General features: G+C 31.7%; 1 protein-coding gene and 1 pseudogene across 1 annotated transcript; one reads left to right on the forward strand and one right to left on the reverse strand.

The window, feature by feature from the left end:
• The first annotated feature begins 1953 nt into the window (after nucleotides 1–1953).
• On the forward strand, nucleotides 1954–2526 carry LOC120069489 (glu S.griseus protease inhibitor-like). The gene is made up of 2 exons (XM_090308412.1): nucleotides 1954–2057; nucleotides 2159–2526. Exons 1-2 carry the CDS (start codon nucleotides 2039–2041, stop codon nucleotides 2353–2355), a joined length of 216 nt encoding a protein of 71 aa, XP_090164538.1. The 5' UTR covers nucleotides 1954–2038; the 3' UTR covers nucleotides 2356–2526.
• A 16199-nt stretch (nucleotides 2527–18725) lies between these two features.
• On the reverse strand, nucleotides 18726–22934 carry LOC150038281 (uncharacterized; annotated as a pseudogene).
• Between the last annotated feature and the right edge of the window lie 732 nt (nucleotides 22935–23666).

Consider the following 23666-nt stretch of genomic DNA (forward strand, 5'->3'; position numbering starts at 1 on the left):
AATTTCGATATTACATTGTTCCTCGTAAAAGTAAATAAAATTGAGTTATAATAAATAATTATTATTATATGTACAAAACAAATTTTAATTATTGTTATTTATTTCTATTTTTCAATATCCTCGCCCAAAAGGTTGCAAGAAATGTGGGCATTATATAATGAGGTTCATGAAAGATGTTTTGTATCATCCAAATACTTCCTATCAATTTCAGTATATGTCACTATTCTAACTTAATGTTATTATTTACATATTTTATACGTAATATTAATGAATTTATTGTAATATATGTTATTTATTTGCTTTGATGTAGTTTAATACACTCCTTTTACCTAAGAAGAAATCGACGAGACACGAGTTGAATGGACGGAGCATGTGTCAAGCTACACTTAAACAAATTGCATGGTAGTACAACATATATTGTTTGGCCTTGTTCTGAACTTTTGGTACCCTAAGGCATTTTATTTTTTGAAAATTCGAAACATATTGTGTAACTTTGTTTTGTTATAAAGTCGTTGGAGAGTCCTATGAAATTTTCGTAGATCTTAGGCATTTTTTTTTTTTGTAGGTTTTTGAAACGTGTTGTGCAACAATGTGTTTGGTTGTCAAGTTGTTGGAGAGGTTTTTTGAAATTTTGGTAGATCTTAGGCATTTTGTGTAGGTTTGAAATATATTGAGCTCTATATTGAAATTCAATTGTAAATTGATTATTATTGAAAAAATGGCACATTGTGTATTGATTATTATTGGAAAAAAATGACAGATTGTGTGTTCTCTGGAAGTTTGTCTCTAATTTACTGAATATTTGTGTAGATAAATTAATGAAACGAGAAATGAGGATTATAATTATTGTAAAAAATGTTTTATGTAGGATTTGGGTTCTATATTTTGCTAATATATATGTTTGAGATTATAGTAGATATAATGTTAGTTTAAACTGACATCGCAATACCGACTACACAATGTCAGTTTAAATTTGATATCATTTACCCATACAATATTAGTTCCTAACTAACATCATAAAAAATCATCATTTTTGAAGACGGTTCAAAACTGCCATCAAAGATCATCTATCATCATATCCTATAGTGACACACGATACGATGTCGATTTGTTATCTATCATCATACATATATGATGTCAATATATAACGGACATCTAAAGCCAAAATTGTTATAGTGAGTCAATGTGAAAGAAAAAAAATTACTTTCTTTTTGTTAAGAAATCGACGAACAAAGATAAACAGAAAACGTAAATCGTAGAGAATCAACACAGAGATTTACTTGGTTCACTAACAGTAGTCATGTCCACTGACAGAAGAGGAGAACAATTTATTATTAGAGAGAAAAGTATCAAATTACATAATTAGAGTTGTCGGTAGGGTTAAGAAGTTTATATAGTATGCACTTCCCTAATGATAAGACCAAAATTATAAATAGCATAAATAATATAAATACAATCACAACATATACTGGATTTATAATTATTTGGAATGTCAGATAACAGATTGAAAGTATTCCAACATTTGGAAAGACTCACGAGATAATGTTGTTTAGTTCACAGCTTTAGCTAACTTTATGATTTCTATAACCGGAGAAAGACGGCCTGCAAAAGCATATAACAAGTATATATGAGAAGATAACATTAGTAATGCTTTTGCTTGGACTTCTAAATCAAAGGCACTTCTCTTATTACAACTCTTCTTCTACTGCACTTAATTGATATGCCTTCAAGTAACTCAATTTTCATATATTTCTCACGTAAGCTTTAATAAAGATCTAATTCGTTTCTTTGTATAAAAACAAAAAAAGCAAAAAAGAGAAAAAAAAACAAAATAGAACACGTCACATTGGTTAAGCCTCTCGATTCTTACGTGTAAGAAGTAAATAACCAAGAAAAGTCAAATAAAAATACCAAACAATTCAAAGCCTTTCCCTATATGAACCCACTTCCCCCCATACATATATGATATCACAAAAACTAAAAGGCAGAAAGAAAAAGGAAAAAAAAAAGCAAGAGAAAGCTCAAAATCACAGCCAAAATGTACTCTAGATGCAAAGGTACAATGATCATTCCACACTTTTAGACTTTATAACTTTTTTTTTTTTTTTCAATGATACATTAATTAAGTAATGTTCTTAATTTTGGTTGACTCATTCAGGAAAGAGTTCATGGCCTGAATTAGTGGGTAAGCTGGGAAAAGATGCAGAGGAGATTATTGAGAAAGAGAATCCGTCTGTTAATGCTATCATTGTTGAAGAGGGCTCAAGTGTGTCTTTTGACTTCAGGTGTGATAGGGTTTGGGTCTGGGTCAATAAGGAAACCTGCACTGTTACTAGGACTCCTTCTATTGGTTAGTCCTACAAAAAAAAAAAACCGTGACGGAATTTGTAACTTGGTTTCCTCTTTTAGACCCTTCGACTCTCCAATAAAGTTCTTGTTTTGTCATGTTTCAATAGCTGCAAATACCTCTCGTGTTGTTTTACCAACAATGAGTTTATGAATAAAGATATTTGTATTTTGTTTTAAGACATTTATATATTAAAGTTGTATTTGTCGTACACAAAATATCTGATTTTTCTTCTATCTATTTAGATTATTTATTATTTTGATCCTAATATAGGCACATCTGATCTATTATCTAATATTATTCTCTCTAATAATAAAACTATTCTCTCCCTCTCCAAATATAGTTCACACACTATTAATGAACAACATAAATATGTGTTTTACAATGTCTATTCATCTTTAAATGCCAATTCCTTAATAAATAATCAATCAACCAACATGTATATGAATTACGTATAGTGGAATAGACGTTAATTATGCAATTTAAATTTAAAAAAATCATAGAATAACATTATGCAATTTCAAACTTAAATATACTTTAACTGATTAAGGGATATGTCTTCGATCAAGAGATTAAAGGTTCAATTTCCACACCACCCTACCTAACCAATCAAATTCTTTCATTGTTTACCAAACTAAATGAAGATTATAAGCTTATACATTCAACATTCAAGAAGCTTTTTCACATTTCTTTAATCTTTACAGTTAGTTATTGTAACTACTTGTATCCGAAATTAGTATAAATACTCATCATTTACAAAATTTTAGATACAACAACTACATAGCTTCAAGAAGAACTTGAAAGATCTGTAAAGAAAAAGAGTCTGTGACTTAGCTTCATTAATAAAACTCTCTCCTTCCCGTGGACGTAGGCTTTAATAGCCGAACCACGTACATCGTTGAGTATTTTCTTCCCTTTCTTCTCATCGTCTACAAGATAGCTCGATCATTTACCATTTTTCTTCATATCGTCTAGAAGATCGACCGATCGTCTACCTTTTCCTTTTGCCATCGTCTACCCGATTGCAAGAATCCTCCATCGTATACTAAAAGCAGTCGCACATATCAAACAAGAAAGCATTAGGGTTAGAAGAAAGTAAAAGAACACAGAAGGCGGAGAACGAGAGAATCAGAGAGCAAGAGAGAGAAAGAAAAATTAATTTGCATTAAACACCCATCAGAAAGAAGTCTTTCTTTTCATTTTTCCATCAGACAAAGAGCAATGGGATTGACCACGTGTAAGGCATCAGCTGGAAAATCGTGGGCTCTTATCAACCAAGTTCTCTACCAATCAAAAGACTTGGGACAAAGAACAGGGTTCTCGGTTTGGATCAGCAGAGAGGGGCCTCACTTTATTTCCTCATTTGGGTAATAGTTTCATCAATTCACAGAAGCAGACCTAACAAAGTGGTATCAGAGCAATAGACATTCAAGATCTCAATTCTTGGAGAATCAAGACACAATTTTTTCATCCAAAATGCCAGTAACAAGGTTCGAGGTGGAGAAGTTCGATGGAAAAGGAGACTTCGGACTGTGGAAGGCCAAGATCAAGGTGATACTCGGCCAGCAAAAAGCCCACAGAGCCCTCCTTGATCCATCAACACTCTCTGCCACAGTGACAGCCCAAGAAAAGGAGAACTGGGAGTTGGCAGCCTACGGTACGTTAGTTCTTAATCTTAGTGACAGTGTTCTTAGACAAGTTTTAGATCAAGAAACTGCATATAGAATATGGACTAAGCTAGAAGAGTTGTATGCTACTAAAGACCTTCCTAGCAAAATGTATCTTAGGGAGAAATTCTTCACATTTAAAATTAATTCATCTAAAACTCTAACTGACAACTTAGATGAGTTCAAGAAGATAGATACTGAATTTAAAACTCTAGGAGAAAAACTTGGTGATGAAAACGAGGCCTATGTGCTTCTAAACTCTTTGCCTGAACCATATAAAGAAATTAAGAATGCTCTAAAGTATGGAAGGGATAGTATAAGCACAGACACCATAATCTCAGCCCTAAGAACTAGAGAACTTGAGCTACAGATTGATAAAAAGGATAAACCTAGTGGTGAAGGTCTGTTTGTAAAAGGAAACTTCAAGCAAAACCACTCTAAAGATAGAAAACCTCATAACCCAGAAGAAAATAAATCAAAAACAGAAAATAAAATGCAAGTACTGTAAGAAAAAAAAGACATCTAAAAAAAGACTGTTTTATTTTAAAGAGAAAGAACCAAGAGAAAGAGAAGGATTCAAAAGGCAAAAGGCAAACAGCCCGAAGCATCTGTTGTAGAAAGTTCCTTCATCTATTCAAATGCTTTAGCCTCAACTTTAGACAAATCTAATCATTTAAACCCTCTAGGAAAACATGATTGGGTTTTAAGATGACCTCAATGAAACCTTGGTTTAACACCTTTAAGGAAATAGAAAGAGAGATGGTTTATATGGGAAACAATCAAGGCTGTAAAATAGGAGGCATTGGCTCTGTTTCCATGAAACTTAAGGATGGAACCATCAAACTTCTTAGGAATGTGAGATATGTTCCACTACTTAAGAGAAATCTAATCCCCTTAGGTATGTTAGATGCTATAGGGTGTGAATACAGGGGGTAAAGGAGGAACTCTTGAGGTGCTAAAGGACTCTAAAGTAATATTAATTAGGGAAAAGATAAATGACTTATTTGTGGTCAAAGGAGTTGAGATGAGGACAGGGGCTTATGTAGCCACAACAAATGAGATCACAGAGGCTGATGTATGGCACAAAAGGTTATCTCACATAAGTGCTAAAGGCCTAGAAGTCCTATCTAATCAAGGAATTCTCCCTAAAGGTCTCTCAAAAGATCTAACCTTTTGTGAACACTGTGTTTTAGGGAAAGCCACAAGGCAAAGTTTCACTAAAGCACAACATACCATAAAAGCTATCCTAGACTATATACACTCTAACCTATGAGGTCCAGCTTTTACACCAAGCCTAAGTGGCTCAAAGTATTTACTTTCTTTTATTGATGATTTCTCTATGAAAAGTTGGGTTTACTTCCTTAAAACTAAAGACCAAGTGTTTGATAGGTTTAAGGAATGGAAACTCATGATAGAGAAACAAACTTCTAAAGAATTAAATACCTAAGAACTGATAATGGACTGGAATTTTGTAGTGAAGAGTTTAATAAATTCTGTAAAGAAACAGGAATTACTTGGCATAGGACAGTTAGATTCACTCCTCAACAAAATGGAGTTGCTGAAAGACTAAATAGGACAGTCATGGAAAGAGTTAGATGTCTCCTATCAAATGCAATACTAAGTGAAAATTACTGGGTAGAGGCTGCAAGCTACATAGTGTACACCTTAAATAGGTGTCCACATTCCTCCCTAATTTTTTTTTTACTCCTGAAGAAAAATGGACCACACATCTACCTAACCTAGAAAACCTAAGGGTATTTGGATGTGTTGGCTATATTCGTCAAAATCAGGGGAAATCAAAATCTAGGGTAGTAAAGTGTATGTTTGTAGGGTTTTCTAAGGGAGTAAAAGGATTTAAAATGTGGAATCCTATTGAAAGGAGGTTTATTATAAGCAGAGTTGTCACTTTCAGGGAAAAAGAAATGTTTATGCAAAAGGAAAGGACGTCCTATGAAGTTCCTAATAGCCTAATACTACTAGGATTGAGGTGGCATCACCTAAAGTTTCTTCCACTAACCAAAACCCTCCTATAGATTTAGAAGAAGAAGAGGATGCCTCAAATGAGACCACTGGGAATACTGAAGTTATGCCTGATCTAAGTCAGTATTCCTTAGCTAGGGATAGACAAAGAAAAGTGATAGTTCCTCCAGCTAGGTATACTGAAAATAACTATATGAACCTAATTCTAAATGCCATAATAGCTCTTAATGACCAAGAACCAGCCACTTTTGAAGGGCAGTGAACTGCCCTGATGCTAGGTCTTGGATTCAAGCTATGTGTGAAGAGATGGAGTCACTCACTGTCAATAATACCTGGACCCTAGCTCCTCTTCCTAAAGGTTGTAAACCTATAGCCTCTAAATGGATATACAAACTAAAAGAAGGTTCTACCAAAGAAGAAAAGCCTAGGTACAAGGCAAGGTTAGTGGCTAAAGGTTTTACTTAGAGAAAAGGAATAGAGTATACTGAAATCTTTTTACCAGTAGTGAAACAAACCTCTATTAGACTTCTTTTATCTCTAGTTGCTCAGTATAACCTAGAACTAGATCAACTAGATGTTAAAACTGCTTTCCTACATGGAAACTTAGATGAGGTTATCTATATGGTTCAACTTAAAGGGTTTGAGGAAAAAGGTAAGGAAGACCTGTACTGTCTCCTAAATAAGTCAATATATGGTCTAAAACAATCCCCTAGATGCTGGTACAGAAGGTTTAATGACTACATAGAGAGTATAGGTTTTCAAAGAAGTTCCTATGATATTTGTTCTTATATCAACTTTACTACCTATAAGGACAAAGTCTACTTATTACTTTATGTTGATGATATGTTACTAGCAGGAAAATCTAAGGAGGATTTAACTCATGTCAAAAATCTCATAAAGAGAGAATTTAACATGAAGGACTTGGGTCAGTCTAGAAAGATCCTTGGGATAGAAATTCAAAGGGACAGAACATCCTGAACCCTAACCATAAGTCAACTAAGCTATTGTGAAAAGGTAATAAACAGATTCAATATGAAAAATGCAAAACCAGTCACCATTCCTATTGCTACACACTTTAAACTTTCCTCTGAGAACTCACCAAAAGAAACAGACATAGAACATTTGACTCAAATGCAATCAATTTCATATAATCAAACAGTAGGGAGTCTAATGTACTTAATGATATCTACTAGACTAGACTTATCATACAGTACTAGTTTAGTCACTAGATACATGTCTAACCCTGGAAAAAGACATTGAGAAGCAACAAAATGGATTTTAAGATATCTAATTTGGTCTAAATAGTCGAAATTACCATATCAAAGTACTAATGAATCAAATTTAGAGCTATATGGATATATTGATTCAGATTTTGCAGGTGACCAAGACAAAAGGAGATCTCTAACAGGTTATCTATTCTTATTTGGTCTTAACTTGTTGCGTTGGAAAGCAAATTTATAGTCAATCACAGCATTGTCAACCACAGAAGCAGAGTACATGGCCTTATCAGAAGCAATAAAGGAAGCACTATGGTTAAACGGATTGATGAAGGACTTTGGTATTAATCAAACAGTAGTTAAAATCTCCCGTGATAACCAAAGTGCCATTCACCTCTCCAAAAACCCTCAGTATCATTCAAGGACCAAACATATAGATATCAATTATCACTTTGTCAGAGACAGAATAGAGAAAGGAGAAGTCGAGGTGCTAAAAGTTCATACCACCGAGAATGCAGCCGACATGCTTACCAAACTGTGAGTAAACTTCAGCTTGCTAACTGTCTTGGTCAGATCGGGTTTCTGCTTCCTGAAAAAAGGGTGAAGGCATGTTAAATCCAGAAGGAGAAGAGGTTGCATGTTGAGCTTAAGATGGAGATTTGAAGATTATAAGCTCATACATTCAACATTTAAGAAGCTTTTTCACATTTCTTTAATCTTTACAGTTAGTTATTGTAACTACTTATATAAAAAATTAGTATAAATACTCATCATTTACAAAATTTTAGATACAACAACTACATAGCTTCAAGAAAAACTTGAAAGATCTGTAAAGAAAAAGAGTCTGTGACTTAGCTTCATTAATAAAACTCTCTCCTTCCCGTGGACATAGGCTTTAATAGCCGAACCACGTATATCGTTAAGTATTTTCTTCCCTTTCTTCTCATTGTCTACAAGATAGCTCGATCATTTACCATTTTTCTTCATATCGTCTAGAAGATCGACCGATTGTTTACCTTTTCCTTTTGCCATCGTCTACCCGATTGCAAGACTCCTCCATCATATACTAAAAGCAGTCGCACAGATCAAACAAGAAAGCATTAGGGTTAGAAGAAAGTAAAAGATCACAGAAGGCAGAGAACGAGAGAATCAAATAGCAAGAGAGAGAAAGAAAAATTAATTTACATTAAACAATAATCGGAAAGAAGTCTTTCTTTTCATTTTTCCATCAGACAAAGAGCAGTGGGATCGACCACGTGTAAGGCATCAACTGGAAAATCGTGGCTCTTATCAACCAAGTTCTCTACCAACCAAAAGACTTAGGGCAAAGGACAGGGTTCTCGGTTTGGATAAGCAGAAAAGGGCCTCACTTTATTTCATCATTTGGGCTAATGAATAGAGCTCCAAGAATTTGGAAAATAATATATATATTCATTGAGAATTAGTACTTTGTTATTAAAAGATTTATATGGTAATTAACTGATCCGATACTTAATGTCAGATCCCTTACATATTATATATGATCTTGTTTATACCTCACTCTCTGAAATAGAGTAAAAGAGTAAGTTTCTAAAAAGTAGAAATAAAAATAGTAGGAGGATTTAAATATGAATAAATTAAAAGGTCTAATCTCTTCGAAAGGTGCATATGCTAAACTATGTTAAAATTGGCATTTTAATTGAACAATAATTACATTTTTTAAAAGAGGATTATTCAGAATCTCTCTTTGTCAATTGGTTTTGAGATGGTACCTTATACTATCAATTATGGTATCAAAGTCCATAAGGCCCAAACGGATATTTGGTCTAATAGAACGAAGGACTGCTTGCAAACATAACCTTTTGGGCCAAAGTAATTGTATATATTACATTAACCTAAAAAAATATTACAAATATGGCCAAATTTGAGTCCAGCCCATACAAAAAGACTAAAAAGTCCATGGAAATGTAATAAGCCCATGACTCACGATATATTTCTTCCATGATCTTCTTCCAGCCCTCTTTCAACCCTTTGTAAAACAATTGAAAACGATATTCTTTGATATTTGATCTGCATGGATTGAGATCTCCTTTGATTGAAGATTCACATCCCTCAATAAGTTTCATCCATCCGTAGTTTAGTTTCTTCTTTTTTTTGTTATTTTTTGTTCGAAAAAATCTAACCTCATCGATCTTCTTCAAACATCAATGCCAAAACCCTAAAATCTGTCAATCGAAAAAACCCTACCGTCTCATTTTAACATCTGTCGTCGATGAAAATCTTCTTCCAGCACATCCATTTTTGTTTTCATTCATCCATCAAATATCGAAGGGGAGAATCAATCAATACTTGTAAAATAACACTGAAATTGACAACTGAATCACAATCAAAGGTAAGAAAAAACATAGTTTCATGACTATTTTTTTCTTTTTTGTTCTTTAGTTGATTGATTATTGTTTGTGTACTATAAACTTCAAATGTATTTTTCTTTTGGGTCTATTAGTGATAGATTTCTGTCACCAATAAACTTGAAGAATGTTGAATTTTTTTTTTTTTTTTCACTAGTAAGTAAATACATAGCTTCACTGTTTTTTTCTTTGGTATTGATGATTGGAGTCTATCAGTGATAAGTTTCTAGCACTGATGTACATAATGGATGTTAATGTATTTTCATGCAATATAAGTAAATGTACAATTTCACTGTTGTTTATTATTCATATTATTACTTTTTGTTGTTGATTAGAGTTTGCTATTGATAGGTTCCTATCACTGATAGACTTGGAGCATGTTGGATTTATTTTTCATGATAATAAAGAAAACCTATAGTTTCATTTTTGTTTATTTGTTGTTTAGTTGATAGACTATTGCTTGCCTGCTTTTAGACTTCAAATATATTGTTAATTAGGGTCTATTTATGATAAGTTTCTATTATTGATAGCTATGAAGCACAAATACTTTATGTAAGGCAAAGAATCAGTATCAGACAGGTATCAGATACCAATACTTCCAGATACTTCCCAGATACGTATTTAACACGCGATTTGATGTATTTATTTCTACGCGTACTTTATTTTAAAGAAAAAAGTCGAGCAACTCATCTAATCTTTCCCAATCTAAAACTAGGCAACCTATTTGAAAAGCTCACTACTCGAGTCCATAACTAAAAGGAAAATAAATAAATAATGGACCAAGCCTTAGACTAGAATCATTAATCTTCATCTTCATATTTGAGTCCCAAAAAGACCTCCAAAATATAAACTATTTGGATATCTTCAACAATTGAATGAAGAAATTCTTCGTTTATCTTCATACATTCTCCCTCTAATCTTCTTCTTCTTTTTCTTCTTTGCAATATGAGTCACTTTTCTATTGCATTTTATTAACTATTGTATTTCAACAACTTATATGTTTTTTTTTTTTTTTTTTTTATATTGTATTTCAGTGTTTGTATTCTATTTTGTGCTATTGTTATTAACTTGTATTCTAAATTTATCTATATCCTAGATTTTTTTAAAGAAAAAGAAAATTTATCTTATATATATTAAAAAAAATATAAAAAAAATGATGCATCCTTAGACGTATCCGTTTCTTAGTTTTTAGAAATTGACTAATCGTCGTATCCAATCGTATCCATATCGCGTAGTCGTATATGTGTTTGTGTTTCATAGTTTGATTTTCTTGAAGTGGTGAAGTCAATCAGTGATAAGGTTATCTCTAATAGACTTCACCATTTCAAGTCTATAAATGATAGAGACATATAAGTGATAAGTTTAACACGATATAATTCACTACTTCAAGTCTATCAGTTATCACCTCTATCACTGATAAACTAGAAGTGTTTAATTTGTTAACCAAAGTGGTTATTGCTATTTTAATAGATTGATACTTGAAAAAAAATTATGGAAAGCGAACGAAAAAAAAGGGGGATAAAAGGAACATTAGAACTTGAAGAACCATCAAACAGAAGAAAGATGAAAGAGAAGGTATTCACTATATATTTAGTATATATCTATTTTTAAGTTGTACTTTCATTTATAACATATATTTTCATTTTTGTTTAAATGGACAAAAAAAAAATTCCTAAAGAAAGTTGGGATTCTACTTTGTAAGTCACAATTTATGTCAAGTTGGAAGTGATAGACCATGCCATTAAAGGCTTAGATTCTACGTGTCTATCTTTGTTTAAAGAAGGCCATTTGGGCATTTACTAGGTTTAAAAATGGCCAAAGTACATTTACAACTTCTAGCACATTTGATTAGAAAACAATGTGTCTTTGTCGATAACAATGTTGTTCTTTTCAACATTGAAGGTAACATTATAGAGTTTGGATTGAGGGATTTTTGTTTGATTACTATATTAAATTGTGATGAATACCTTGTTGAAGATGTTTTAGATGACTGAAGAAAATGATTAAAAAATTAGACAAGCATTTTTTAGAAATGAAACTTGCATTACTAGGGAAGATCTGAAGTGTACATTTAACTATTTTTTTAGTCACTGCACATATAATACTTACAAGTAGAAAATATTAAATCATTTATTTAGAATGGTTTAAATTCAAAACCTCTCATACGTTAGTACCATATTAAATCATTGATTGACCAAAATTATGATATATTTAATTATATTAAATACTCCGAAAATATAAACAAAATCTATAGATAAGGATTTTTTTTTTACGTGAAATTAATTCTGTTTAATGTCAAATGCACAATCATTTATACTTACATAAAAAATGAACTATATAATTTCAACCCTTTTAATTCTGAAATATCCACAAGAATATCCAATAAACTTGTAAATATAAATATTTAAACTATAATATTCTAAAAAAGATAAAAAGTTGTTAATTTGAAAATGGTAAGGTAGAATAAGCAAAATTACATGAGCATAAATTGTGAGGGAACAAAAAAAAAAATGCAAATTCAAGTATATAGGTAAACTTTTGAATAATATTATGATGTAAACTCTTCTCATTGTTCAGCCATAAGCTATATATTTTGATAGAAGAAATAATTTAGAAGCTAATCACATTTTAGAAAAATAATTTATTATTATTATCTTCATTATTTGACTTAAAATTTGAGTTTTATATCTTTATTTATTTATTTATTAGTTCTTTTATCTTTATCTTTAAAGAGCGGTTAGTGTGGTCATACATATCCTTAATTTTGGATGACCATCAATTTTGGGGCATAACTTATTTTATTGTTTTATGTGTTGGTCGAATTCAACTATTTTGACAAAGTAACCATTGAAGTATATACGACAAGAAATAATGTTGTCAATTTCAAATTTAGTTTTTTATTTTTAATTTTTGAAAATTAAACCCATGAATATTCCTTTCACTCCTAAGTTTCTTGTTTTATTTATTTTTTAATAATATTTTTTAAAATAGTTTTTAAAAATATAATTTTATTTTTAAAATTTAGCTTCAATTCTTTTACATAAAAAAAATAAAAGTATTATAAATATTATGACAATAGATGTCTATGAGATGCTCATGCTTAGTGTCCATTAATCATGTACCATGCTCTCATTTCTCAAAGTGTTGTGCATGTCTCTCAACATCACACATTATTAGTGTCCATGTAACCCATCTCTTACTTGCCAAATTACCTATAAATAGTGGCATTTTGTGGATTATGGAACACATACATTAGGCAAAATTCATGAAAATTGGAGAAAGTGGAGATTTTAGAGATTCCTTATTTCATATTTTGGTAATTTAATTTAATTAATTAATTTATATATTATGTTTTATTTATTTCAATATTTATTTTATATTATTATTATTATTATTATATTATATTTATTTTAGTATTATGTTTTATTGGTATCTGCATTCTCGTTGTGTGCCGTTGTGCTCCTCAAATTTATAACACATTATCAACACGAACTTTTATCGTTTTCCTCGCTAAAAGTAGGTCCTAAAGATATGTCGGTTTTTCTCTCTTCGTTATAATTAATAAATTAAATGTAGTTTTACATATTTGATATATATTAAATTTCTAATATAAATATACAAATTTTCTTCCTAAAGCTCGTCGTAAATGGATGTACTTGAGGCTCCAAAATTTTAAATTAATATGTTAGAGAAGACTTTTTTCTACATTTCAGATATGCTCTTGCAGTAGCAATATCAAGAGAGGGGTTTTAAACAGTATTCTAAACTAATTTCATGTCTTCTCGTGGCCGAACAAAAGAATGAGTTATTAATGAAAAATCATGAACCTCGACAACAACACCATCCCCTGAAGTGAATATTGTGAATGTTAATAATCCCGGTTGAGGTCGTGGTCGCGGTTGAGGTCGTGACCGTGGCAAAAGAAGAAGTAATTATTATTTTCATGGTGGTTCTAATCATTCAAATTTCAAAAAACCACACAAAATGATGTCACAAAGGAAGAGCTCCACAAGATAAGATTTCAAAAAGTGTTGAAAATAAATGCTTCCTATGCAAAATGACTGGGCATTGGTCACCTACCTATCGTACGTCAAAATACTTAGTTGATATATATCAAGTCTTTCCAAAGGAAATAATAAAAAGGAAAATGTGGAAACAAATTTTGTATACTAGGATAATGAGATATTTTACCCATCCAATATAACAGGATGTGACACATTTTTTCAAATCTCCTGAAGAGAAAATCAACAGAACTAATGGAACATCAAGTATTTCCTTTGACTTTGAAGATATCTAGATTCAATGTTTTTTTATTCATCTCCATGTTTTTTTTCTTCTATTAGTAGATGTTATCCTTTGTATATTCCAAATGTTGTTTTTCTTATTGTAATTATTTTTTTAAATGAAGAAACCTGGATCATTTTTATATGTTGGGTGACTAAAAAATGAGTAAAGAAAATCTATGTCTAGCAGACAGTGCAACTACACATACAATACTTACAAGTAGAAAATTTCCAAACTGGCAATACTAGAAGCAAAAGTCAATACAATATCAAGTTCTGCAAACTTGATTGAAGACTTCGGAAAATCAAATATTATTTTCCTAGCAGAACAAAAGTTACAATTGATAATGCATTGTTCTCTAGTCAATTAAAGAAAAATCTACTTAGTTTTAAAGATATGCGTTGCATTGGTTATCATATTGAGACTGATAGAAAAAATAATTTTAAAAAACAAATAAAGTGAAGTCACAAAATATAAAAAGAGATAGATCCCACAATAATTCTCACAATAGACCGATATTAATTATCAGAAAACATATTCTCTAATGGTCGAAATACAAGATCATGAGATATTCAATTTATCTGATTGTGTATGAAAAGTTTAATATACATCTTATGGATGTAGTCATACCACATTTATGGAACTTTTGATAATGATATTTATATGAGAATCCCAATTGGATTTAAGGGACCTGAAACATATAAATCAAATTCTCGGGAATTGTATTCAATAAAGTTACAGATATCGCTATATTGATTGAAACAATTAGGACGAATGTGGTACAATCGTCTGAGTGGATATTTGTTGAAAGAAAGATATCAAAACAATCCAATATGTCAATGAGTTTTTATAAAGAAATCATAACCTGAGATTTACTATATGTTGATGATTTGAGTAGAAACTCCTGAAGAGATTTCAAACATAATAGTATTTCCGAAGCAATAAATTAAGATGATAAATTTTGCCTTAACTTGCAAATAAGCATAGAGCAAATGGAATTGCATCGATTTATACATTAAAGATCTTTTATGGATTATGTACATTATTGAATACTCCTATGGTGGTTCATTCACTCGATGTGAAAAGAATATATCATCTGATTTAAGAAAGATGATGAAGAATGTTAGGTCCTGAAGAACCATAAATTTTGAAAAATAAGTTTACTTATATAGCTTGACTAGTTTATACATTACACTTTATAGTATTTTTCAGTAATTTTGTTACATATATATGATATTCTTCCAAAAGGAGGATATTGGAGTAGAGTTACACATATGGTACATTTTATTTGAGAATTAATTTACATAGTTTTATTTTTCCTCATTAAGTTTCCATCCATCATGATAATTGATGATAATTTAAAAACAATTATGGAAAGCGAACGACAAAAAAGGGGGGCAAAAAGAACCTTAGAACTTAAAGAACCATCAAGCAAAAGAAATATGAAAAAAAGAGAAGGTATTCACTATATATTTAGTATATATCTATTTCTAAGTTGTACTTTAGAATATTTATAACATATATATATATATATATATATATTGTTTAAATAGACAAAACAAATCCTAAAGAAAGTTGGAATTCCACTTTGAAAGTCACAGTTTCTATCAAGTTGGAAGTGATAGACCATATCATTAAGGGCTTAGATTCTACGTGTTTAAGGAAGGACCATTTGGGAAATTCTAGGTTTAAAAATGTCCAAAATACCTTTACAAGTTCTAGCACATTTGAATAGAAGACAATGTGTCTATGTTAATAACCATGTTCTTCTTTTCATCATTGAAGGTAACATTGTAGAGTTTGGGTTGAGGGTCTTTTATTTAATTATTATATTAAATTGTGATGAATACCCTGTTGTAGATGTTTTAGATGAAACTAAAGAAAATGATTCAAAAACTAGACAAGCATCTTTTAGAAATGAAGCTAGCATTACTAGAGAAAATCTGAAGAGTGCATTTAACTTTTTTTCTAGTCACAATGGTGATGAAAGAAAAAAGCAAAACTTGCCAATCGTTATTTGCTGGAAAACTTGTTGATTCCAAAACAACCTCATAAATGTGTGGATTGGAAGCATGTTAAGATGTTGAATGATGAGGAGAAGTTTAAAAATTATCCATGGGAAGAATGTCTCATAGTCTTACTGTAGAGTTTTTTAAGAAATCTATTAAGACTAAATAAAAACCAAGCCTCGTAGTTTTAGATTATTGGGCATATGAAATACTTCCTAAAATTTTTTAAAGGTTTGCAGAAAGAATATGAAATGATTTTCCGAGAATCTTAAATTGGAAAACAACAAACAATCAGATTGGCAAGATTTTAATGACAATGTTTTCTCAAAACGAAATGTAAGTTTCTAATTTTTCCATTAGCAATTGTGATACAAGTCTATCAATAATAATGGTCTATAGTGATAGACAAATATTAGTGATAGAAGTATTATATCTATTGAAACACTTAAATAACTGTAGGAAAGAAGTCTATCAGCAATATAGTTTATCAAGCATATATCACAGATAGATAGACCTTATCCGTGATATTGGTCTATCAGTAACAGGGTCTATCAGTGATAAACCCATATCAATGGTATGATCTCATTAAACTATGTCACTCATAACTCCTACCTATGATTATCTAAATATTTCAAATCTCATAAAAACAAAAAAAGGTATTCTGTAACAGTACTAATTAAATATTATGGTTTCAGCTCTCATTTGTTCCTATTATTGCATTAGAAGAAGAAATGGCATCAGGGTACTTCAAAAAATTTATGGAGATGGATAAGAAAAGATTTGAGGAAGGAGAATATTGCAGAAAAAGATAAAAAGGATTGGAGAAAGAATAAAGGATTGTAGAAAGAATATCTTCTTTACTAGAAGATATTGAAGGTCTAAAAAGGCAACACAAAGAAAATTTTGAAGATCTTAAAAAGGAAAAACGGAGATTCTCACTTTGTTACATTCTCCGATGGAAATTGTAAAGCAGAAGGTCACACACAAATGTCAGAGTGAAGGAAAATCTCAAGAATTCTTTGAAAAGAATCATCCTTCATCTTTGAGTCTAGAAATGATAGATATCGACGTTGATGCTAATATTGATAAAGTAGTTGAATATGCAACTACTTATGCCAAGGAGAAAGAGGTAAAAGTATTAAAGCCTTCTGTTCTTTTACTTTATTTTCTAATGATACACTATATAAAGTACATATAGTTTATTGACAATATTTTCATTTTTTTTAATTAGTATACTAATATCTACAGAAGCTTGAAGAAAATCATGAGAAAGAGAAGGAAATAGAAGAACCACTATTGCTGAAAAAAGGTACCCATCTAATTAAATAGCAGGTTATTGCTAGTGTGTTTTTATAGACTTCAAGTGTGCTGCTCATAGTCTATCAATGATAGGTTTCTATCACTGATAGAATATTTATTGGAGTCCAACAGTAACAACATCTACTTATTTTATTTTATTTTTCAATGATAGACTATATCATAGAAAAAGTATATTGACAACTTCTACAATTTTATGCATTGGTACACTTATATAATTTATTTACAAAAGATTGAAGACAGTGAAGAAGAAGACAATGGACATGAAAAAGGGTAAAAAACAGTATATGACAAACAAGAAAAGTAAAGGTATAACAATTGGCACATTTCCTATATTGCTTTGTGACTTATAGACTCAATATATATTTATAAACTTATAATTAAGTATTGAAATTTTAGGTTATTCAAGAAAAGGAAACAATGAATGCTGAAAAATGTTAGATCTTAAAGATAGCTTAAATCGTCAAAGAAGATGTTGGAGAATGCAAAAGACCAGAAGAAAGCTTTTCCAAAACAAATAAGACATTCTCCTAGAATCAAGGACATTGCCCCTAGTTTTGACCTAAAAATCTCTCAAATGTAATAACGTAGTTGTGACATAGTTCAATGTTGTGGCTATTAGACCTTAGTTTTTGTGGATATTCCAGTACTTTAATATTGTGGGATATTATAGCTTAGTTTTTGTCGATACAATAGTAGTACAAGTAATAGAAACGATCCATGATAGACTTCACAGTGACATTAACTTCATATGTAGTTCATTTTGACATATATATATATATGTATAGAAAATTATTGGATCATTAGTTGAATCAGTGCAAATTATGTTCCTTTATGCTTTCTATTTTAAAGTTCTAAGGACTAAACTCTTGTTATTATGTAATGGATGATCAGTGATAGATCAATGTCAATGGTAGACCAATATTAGTGATAGAAATCACCGTGACATTGCTTAAACTTGATCATAATAACTTCATATGTAGTTCATTTTTTTATATAAATATAGAAAATTGTTTGATCATTAGTTGAATCAGTGCAAATTATGTCCCTTTGTGCTTTCCATTTTAATGTTCTAAAAACTAAACTCTTGTTATTATGTAATTGGTGGTCAGTGATAGATCAATGTCAATAATAGACCAATATCAGTGATAGAAATCATGGTGACATTACATGAAATTGATGTTACTTTCTTTCATATGTACTTGCTTTTATGTTTTTATTCTATTAAAATATGTTGGGAAATTATGTACTTTCTATTGAGAAAAAATTCCAAAGACTAAATTCTGTACATTAAGTGACATTATTTCACATAAAATAAGAAGCAAATTGAATCTATATACTATTGACAAAAAAGGGGGGGGGGGAAAAAGTTCTATATTTCTCAAGCAGAATGTTATGTTCTTATGCAATATAACAATCACAGCAATGGTAAAAATGACAAACCCTACAACATTGTAAAAATGGTGGTAACATACACATTCACATCTATAAAAATCACATCAACAGTGAATGCTACATCATTGTATAAATGGTGGAAATTTACACGTTCTACGCTTGTGTCCAACATGATGACAACGACTGCACTTTGTCTGACTTTTTTGCTCACCAATTGATAATATTTTTTGTTTTCGAGGTCAGCTTGCTGGATCCTTAACAACTAGAAGTAATATACTCATGTTAATCCCTGTAAGCTTCCAATTATCATGGTTCCCAACTGGACGAACAAAACTAGCATAACACAAAATCAAGGTACTTGACAAAAAATACTTAGGAACAAAAGAGTAAGTATCCATATTGCGTCCTCGAAGAATAGCAAGTGCGTGGGCACATGAAATTTCATCAAGATTCAAACACGATAGGTACATGATTTGAAATCTAAATGTACCATAAAGTGATTGCTTCCATCAATCACCTGAAGTTCAACATCACTAATTACATTAACTCGAGAAAAATGACACAGAGATAACAAATTAGTTAAGATCCAACTATCTGAGTTTATCAGTAATAAAAGTCTATCAGTGATAGATTTTGCGATATTACCCATGAAAACAAGTAACTCTTACCGTGAAGCTTCTTAATTTATTATGTTGTGCTCGTAATTTTCCCTCGGCCCAGCTAGTCAAAACAATTTTCATACAATACGCAACTTTACTTTTATCATAAAACCATTTTTGAAGTAATTGTATGATAGAATCAAGTAGTGATACCACAGGTAAATCTCTATGCTCTTTTAGAACTGCATTTAAGCATTATGAAATGTTTGTAGTCATCATCTAGTATCTTCTCCTTTTACAATATGCACGAGCCCACTTCTCGAAACCAACATTACTAAGATAGTCTCGTATGCTAGGATATATAGCCTCTATCTATCTCATATTCAGCTCAAAATCAACAACAGTATATGCTTTTCCACATCTAAAAAATAAATTATCAATAGAAGAGTCCTTATATGTCAACTTCAAACTTTTCAGAAGGTATTTCAAAGAAACACAATATTCAACAGTTGGAAAAAGGTTTTGAACACCTTTTGGAATACTTAAATGTCGACAAGATATAATAACTAAACTTTCTTGATTATCTAGACTTCTCTTTATATTCTAAAAAAACCATCTCCATGATGCATCATTCTCAGAGTCTACAATACTAAAGGAAAGAGGAAAAATTTGATTGTTACCATCAAATTGTTGACACCGTCAAAAGAGTTTCACCATATTTAATTTCAAAAATGTGTCGTCAAATGTTATGTTTGGCCTACAATATTTCTACCGCTCAATATATGATCCAATTGCCATAAAAAAAAAATACTTAGAATGTCCTTTAGAATCAATTTCATACGCAGTGAATGAACCTACAATAAAAAAGAAAAAAGATATATCAAATAATAATTACATGTTTTTTTATAATAGATCTATCATTGATAGACCAAATATCAGTGATAGATAAATGATATGCTCATTTACTATAAGACCTATGACTGATAGACCAATATTAGTGATAGATCGTATCAGTTAAACAAGTCTATCAAATACTGATTACATACTCATTGAAAGCTTGATTGATGATATATAAAGGATAGGAGAAAAAACAAACCTGGATTCATTTCTTTTAGTTTCGTAAAAAATTTTGGGATTAAGGCAGAAGATTCCTTTGCATCACCATTAAATGACTTCATAATATATTCTTTCGCCCTTCAAGCTTTCTAGTAGCTCACATTTACCCCAAATTTAGTACGCATGAGAATCATAATATCATCCAGAGTCAAATAGTCACAAGGGTTAAATTTTTTTTATCATACAATCACCAAATAATGATGAAGATGCTTGTCTATGAGAAGTTTGAATAGCATTTATAGAACAACTGTGATTAGCAATATACTTCCTAAGTTTCCATACTTCTCCACACTTATAACGAGATGCACGAACGTACAATTGACAATCATCTTGTGAGCACTTTAACATAATTGATTTAGAATTTGATCTCACAGTCTTGAACTCAAAGTTTTTCTTTATAGCTATGTAATAACAAGACTTTGATACAATTTTCTTACTAGCAAACATATCATTCTCTTTCAAATCAAATGTAGAATACAAGCTAATATGAACATCCGTTAGAATGTTGAAATCATTATTAATTGGAGAAAAAGAAGTCCACTATTGGAGATCCCTTCAAAAAGTATATCAATGGCATGAATAACAACTTATGGATGTCGTGTACTTTGTTCTTTAACTAAATTAAAAAATCAAGCAACATCGTTATCTTCATGAATTTCAACGACAGTTTTAATGCCATTGATACCCAAATCCAATAAGATCGATAATTGTATTAAAGAAATAGATGCATCCAATTGAATTTCCTTTAATATCAAACTCACAAAACTCTCAAAACACATAATCTCATCGACCTATACACCTTTAGTCTTGTAATTCATGTAATTATGTTTATCATCCCATGCAATGAGTTTGCATAAGATCGGATCAAGAAATAAGTCACTCTTACTTTATAACGTTGTTTACTATTTAATATTGACTATTTCGCTTAAATGACCTAGGTAACTCAATCTTAATCCTGAGCTAACTATGAACTCCTGTTTATTCGGGATTATCCTTAGATTTGCATAGGTGAGGGTTGGCTCAACAGCGCCAGCTCAATAAGCCTCTCATTTTAGGGGTAAGACCAGGTAGATAACTTGGGGCATAAGGTGCAAGAAGGAATTTACGGCTACCTGATTTAGAGATAGGAGAAAGATTGTTCTCTTAAGTACTGAATCCAGGTCTTGAACAAGGGGCCCTACCCTTTCATTGGCCCGAGAGGGATTCAGTTTAGTAATTGGATGTCACACCCCGTCCCAGACTACCCTCTGAGCCTAGGAAAGGACATGACTGCAGCAGTTATCAACCCTTTTGCTGACACTTACTGCTTAATAACTCTTGTGAACATAACTCTGATACCAATGTATAAAATTATATACAGCGGATGCCTCTTAGACCAAAATTTATTAATTAAAAAATACAACATAATTAGAGTAATTACATTACTAGTTTCACAAGTCCCAATATCCAAAAACCCTAGTCCCTATATGAACAATTGTAACATGTGTACAATATTTACAGTAACCACCTAACAGACGGGTTACAATATCTTTGTCCTTTAATGGCAGAGCAGATGTAGAGCTATCTCCTGAGGATTTGACCGCTACCTGGGAGAAAGGAAAACATTTGAAAATGGGGTGAGCTTGCTAGTCGAGTGAGTGACTTAAGAAAGATAACTGATTCTCATGCAATAGTCTCAATAAGAAGATTAAATTGAAATACAAACTTCTACAGTAACCTTGTACTACAGTATAAACATTTTCCAAGCATAAAACATATAAAGTTGTTTTTATCAGAAAACATTAAAACTGTTTCTTAGTTGAGAATAACCCTACTGCGGTTAAATCCCAACATCAACTGCTAGTCAAGAGAGAACCCTTTTGCTCAATCTCTGACTTTAACTACCTACGTGCACGTGGTCATACTAAGTACTGCCATACCTTAGGTACTTCTGCTCAGATACCTTCTCTAAACTTGTCCTTCAGTATAAGCTGCTCGGATACCTTCTCAAATGTCCTTCAGTATCAAAATGGTCGGATACCTTCTCAAATGTCCTTCAGTATCGCGTTTCAAGTAAAACTAGTCATAAAATGACTTTCTCTTTAAAGCATGTAAAGCATACCGCATAGAAAACATGTCTTTAAAGATACTAATGCATGCTGGGTGTATTTAAACACACATAAATAGCTTTTCAATAAATTTTTCATACATGCATGCGTTTAAAACATAACTCATGGTTTGCTTGTAAAACTAGCTGGCATGAGAATAATCTTTCTTTAAAACATAGTTACTTTAAAACATTTAGTCAAATATTTTAGTCACTCACCTTGTCGTCTAGGAACTTTTCACTTTAGAAGTTCTTTGTTTACCTCGGGCTCCCTTTTGAACCCCTAAAATCCAGATTCAAATTAAAGCTACGATTACTCATAGTTCCAAGCCTTATTTTGAGATACTTCCTTCTATAAACATGCTCTAAAATATCTCAGAAAACTTACCGTAAAATCTGAGCTTAGAACTTCTCGTAGTTTGGCCGGAATCTTCAAATCTTCAAGACTGTCTCAAGCTTACCTGACAGCTTGGCCCTTCTGTCTTTTTTTCAGTTTCCATCCTGATCTCTTGGAGCTTCTTCTTCAGCATCCTAGCTGAAAACTAGACTCGAGGAGCTTTCAGGTTTTGGAATCACTCCAAACGCACGAGTATACTACGAGAACTCCTCGTCCCAAATTGATGTTGTTTCCAGACTTCACTGTCTACTGCATCTCCTCTTGAAGCTTTATGATTAACGCATAGATTTGCTATCAACGCAATGTTTAATCAGCTTTCTCACTCTTCTTAATGTCTTTTGAATTGTGATCTGAAAAGAAGTCCTTGGCCCTATTTATAGGCATCCAAAAACTCCCCAAGGTCGACACCTTCTACTTGGTCACATGTCCAAGTGTCTCTTCCCCACACCATCAACGCAACCTTCAATCACCGCAATCTAAGGTGTCTTCTTCTTCCTTTGCCAACACAAGATGCTTAAATTTGCATGTCCTCTTTTGTAACCACCTCATTTGCTTAAGGCTTAAGATTTCTTCCCAACAAGCCATATGTCCGGATGACGACCTTGCATGCGTCCAACCAACCTCATATGCGTTAACCACAAATGCGCCCATCCAATTGTCGCAACCTACGTATGTTCGGACATCATCAATCAGCGCATGCGTCCATTCACTTTTACCTTGTGCATCTAATCGACGCAACTTAGTCACAAATGTTGGATGCTCGCAAAGATCATCTTTGGCCGCATATCCTTCTCCTTCGCATGGCTCACCTTTGCTCTATGCGCTCAACTAGGATAATGACCAACACAAGCTTGTCCTATGCACC

This window comes from Benincasa hispida, chromosome 1 (assembly GCF_027475165.1).
Source record: "Benincasa hispida cultivar pf3 chromosome 1, pf3_genome.v1.1, whole genome shotgun sequence".
Lineage (NCBI taxonomy): Eukaryota > Viridiplantae > Streptophyta > Magnoliopsida > Cucurbitales > Cucurbitaceae > Benincasa > Benincasa hispida.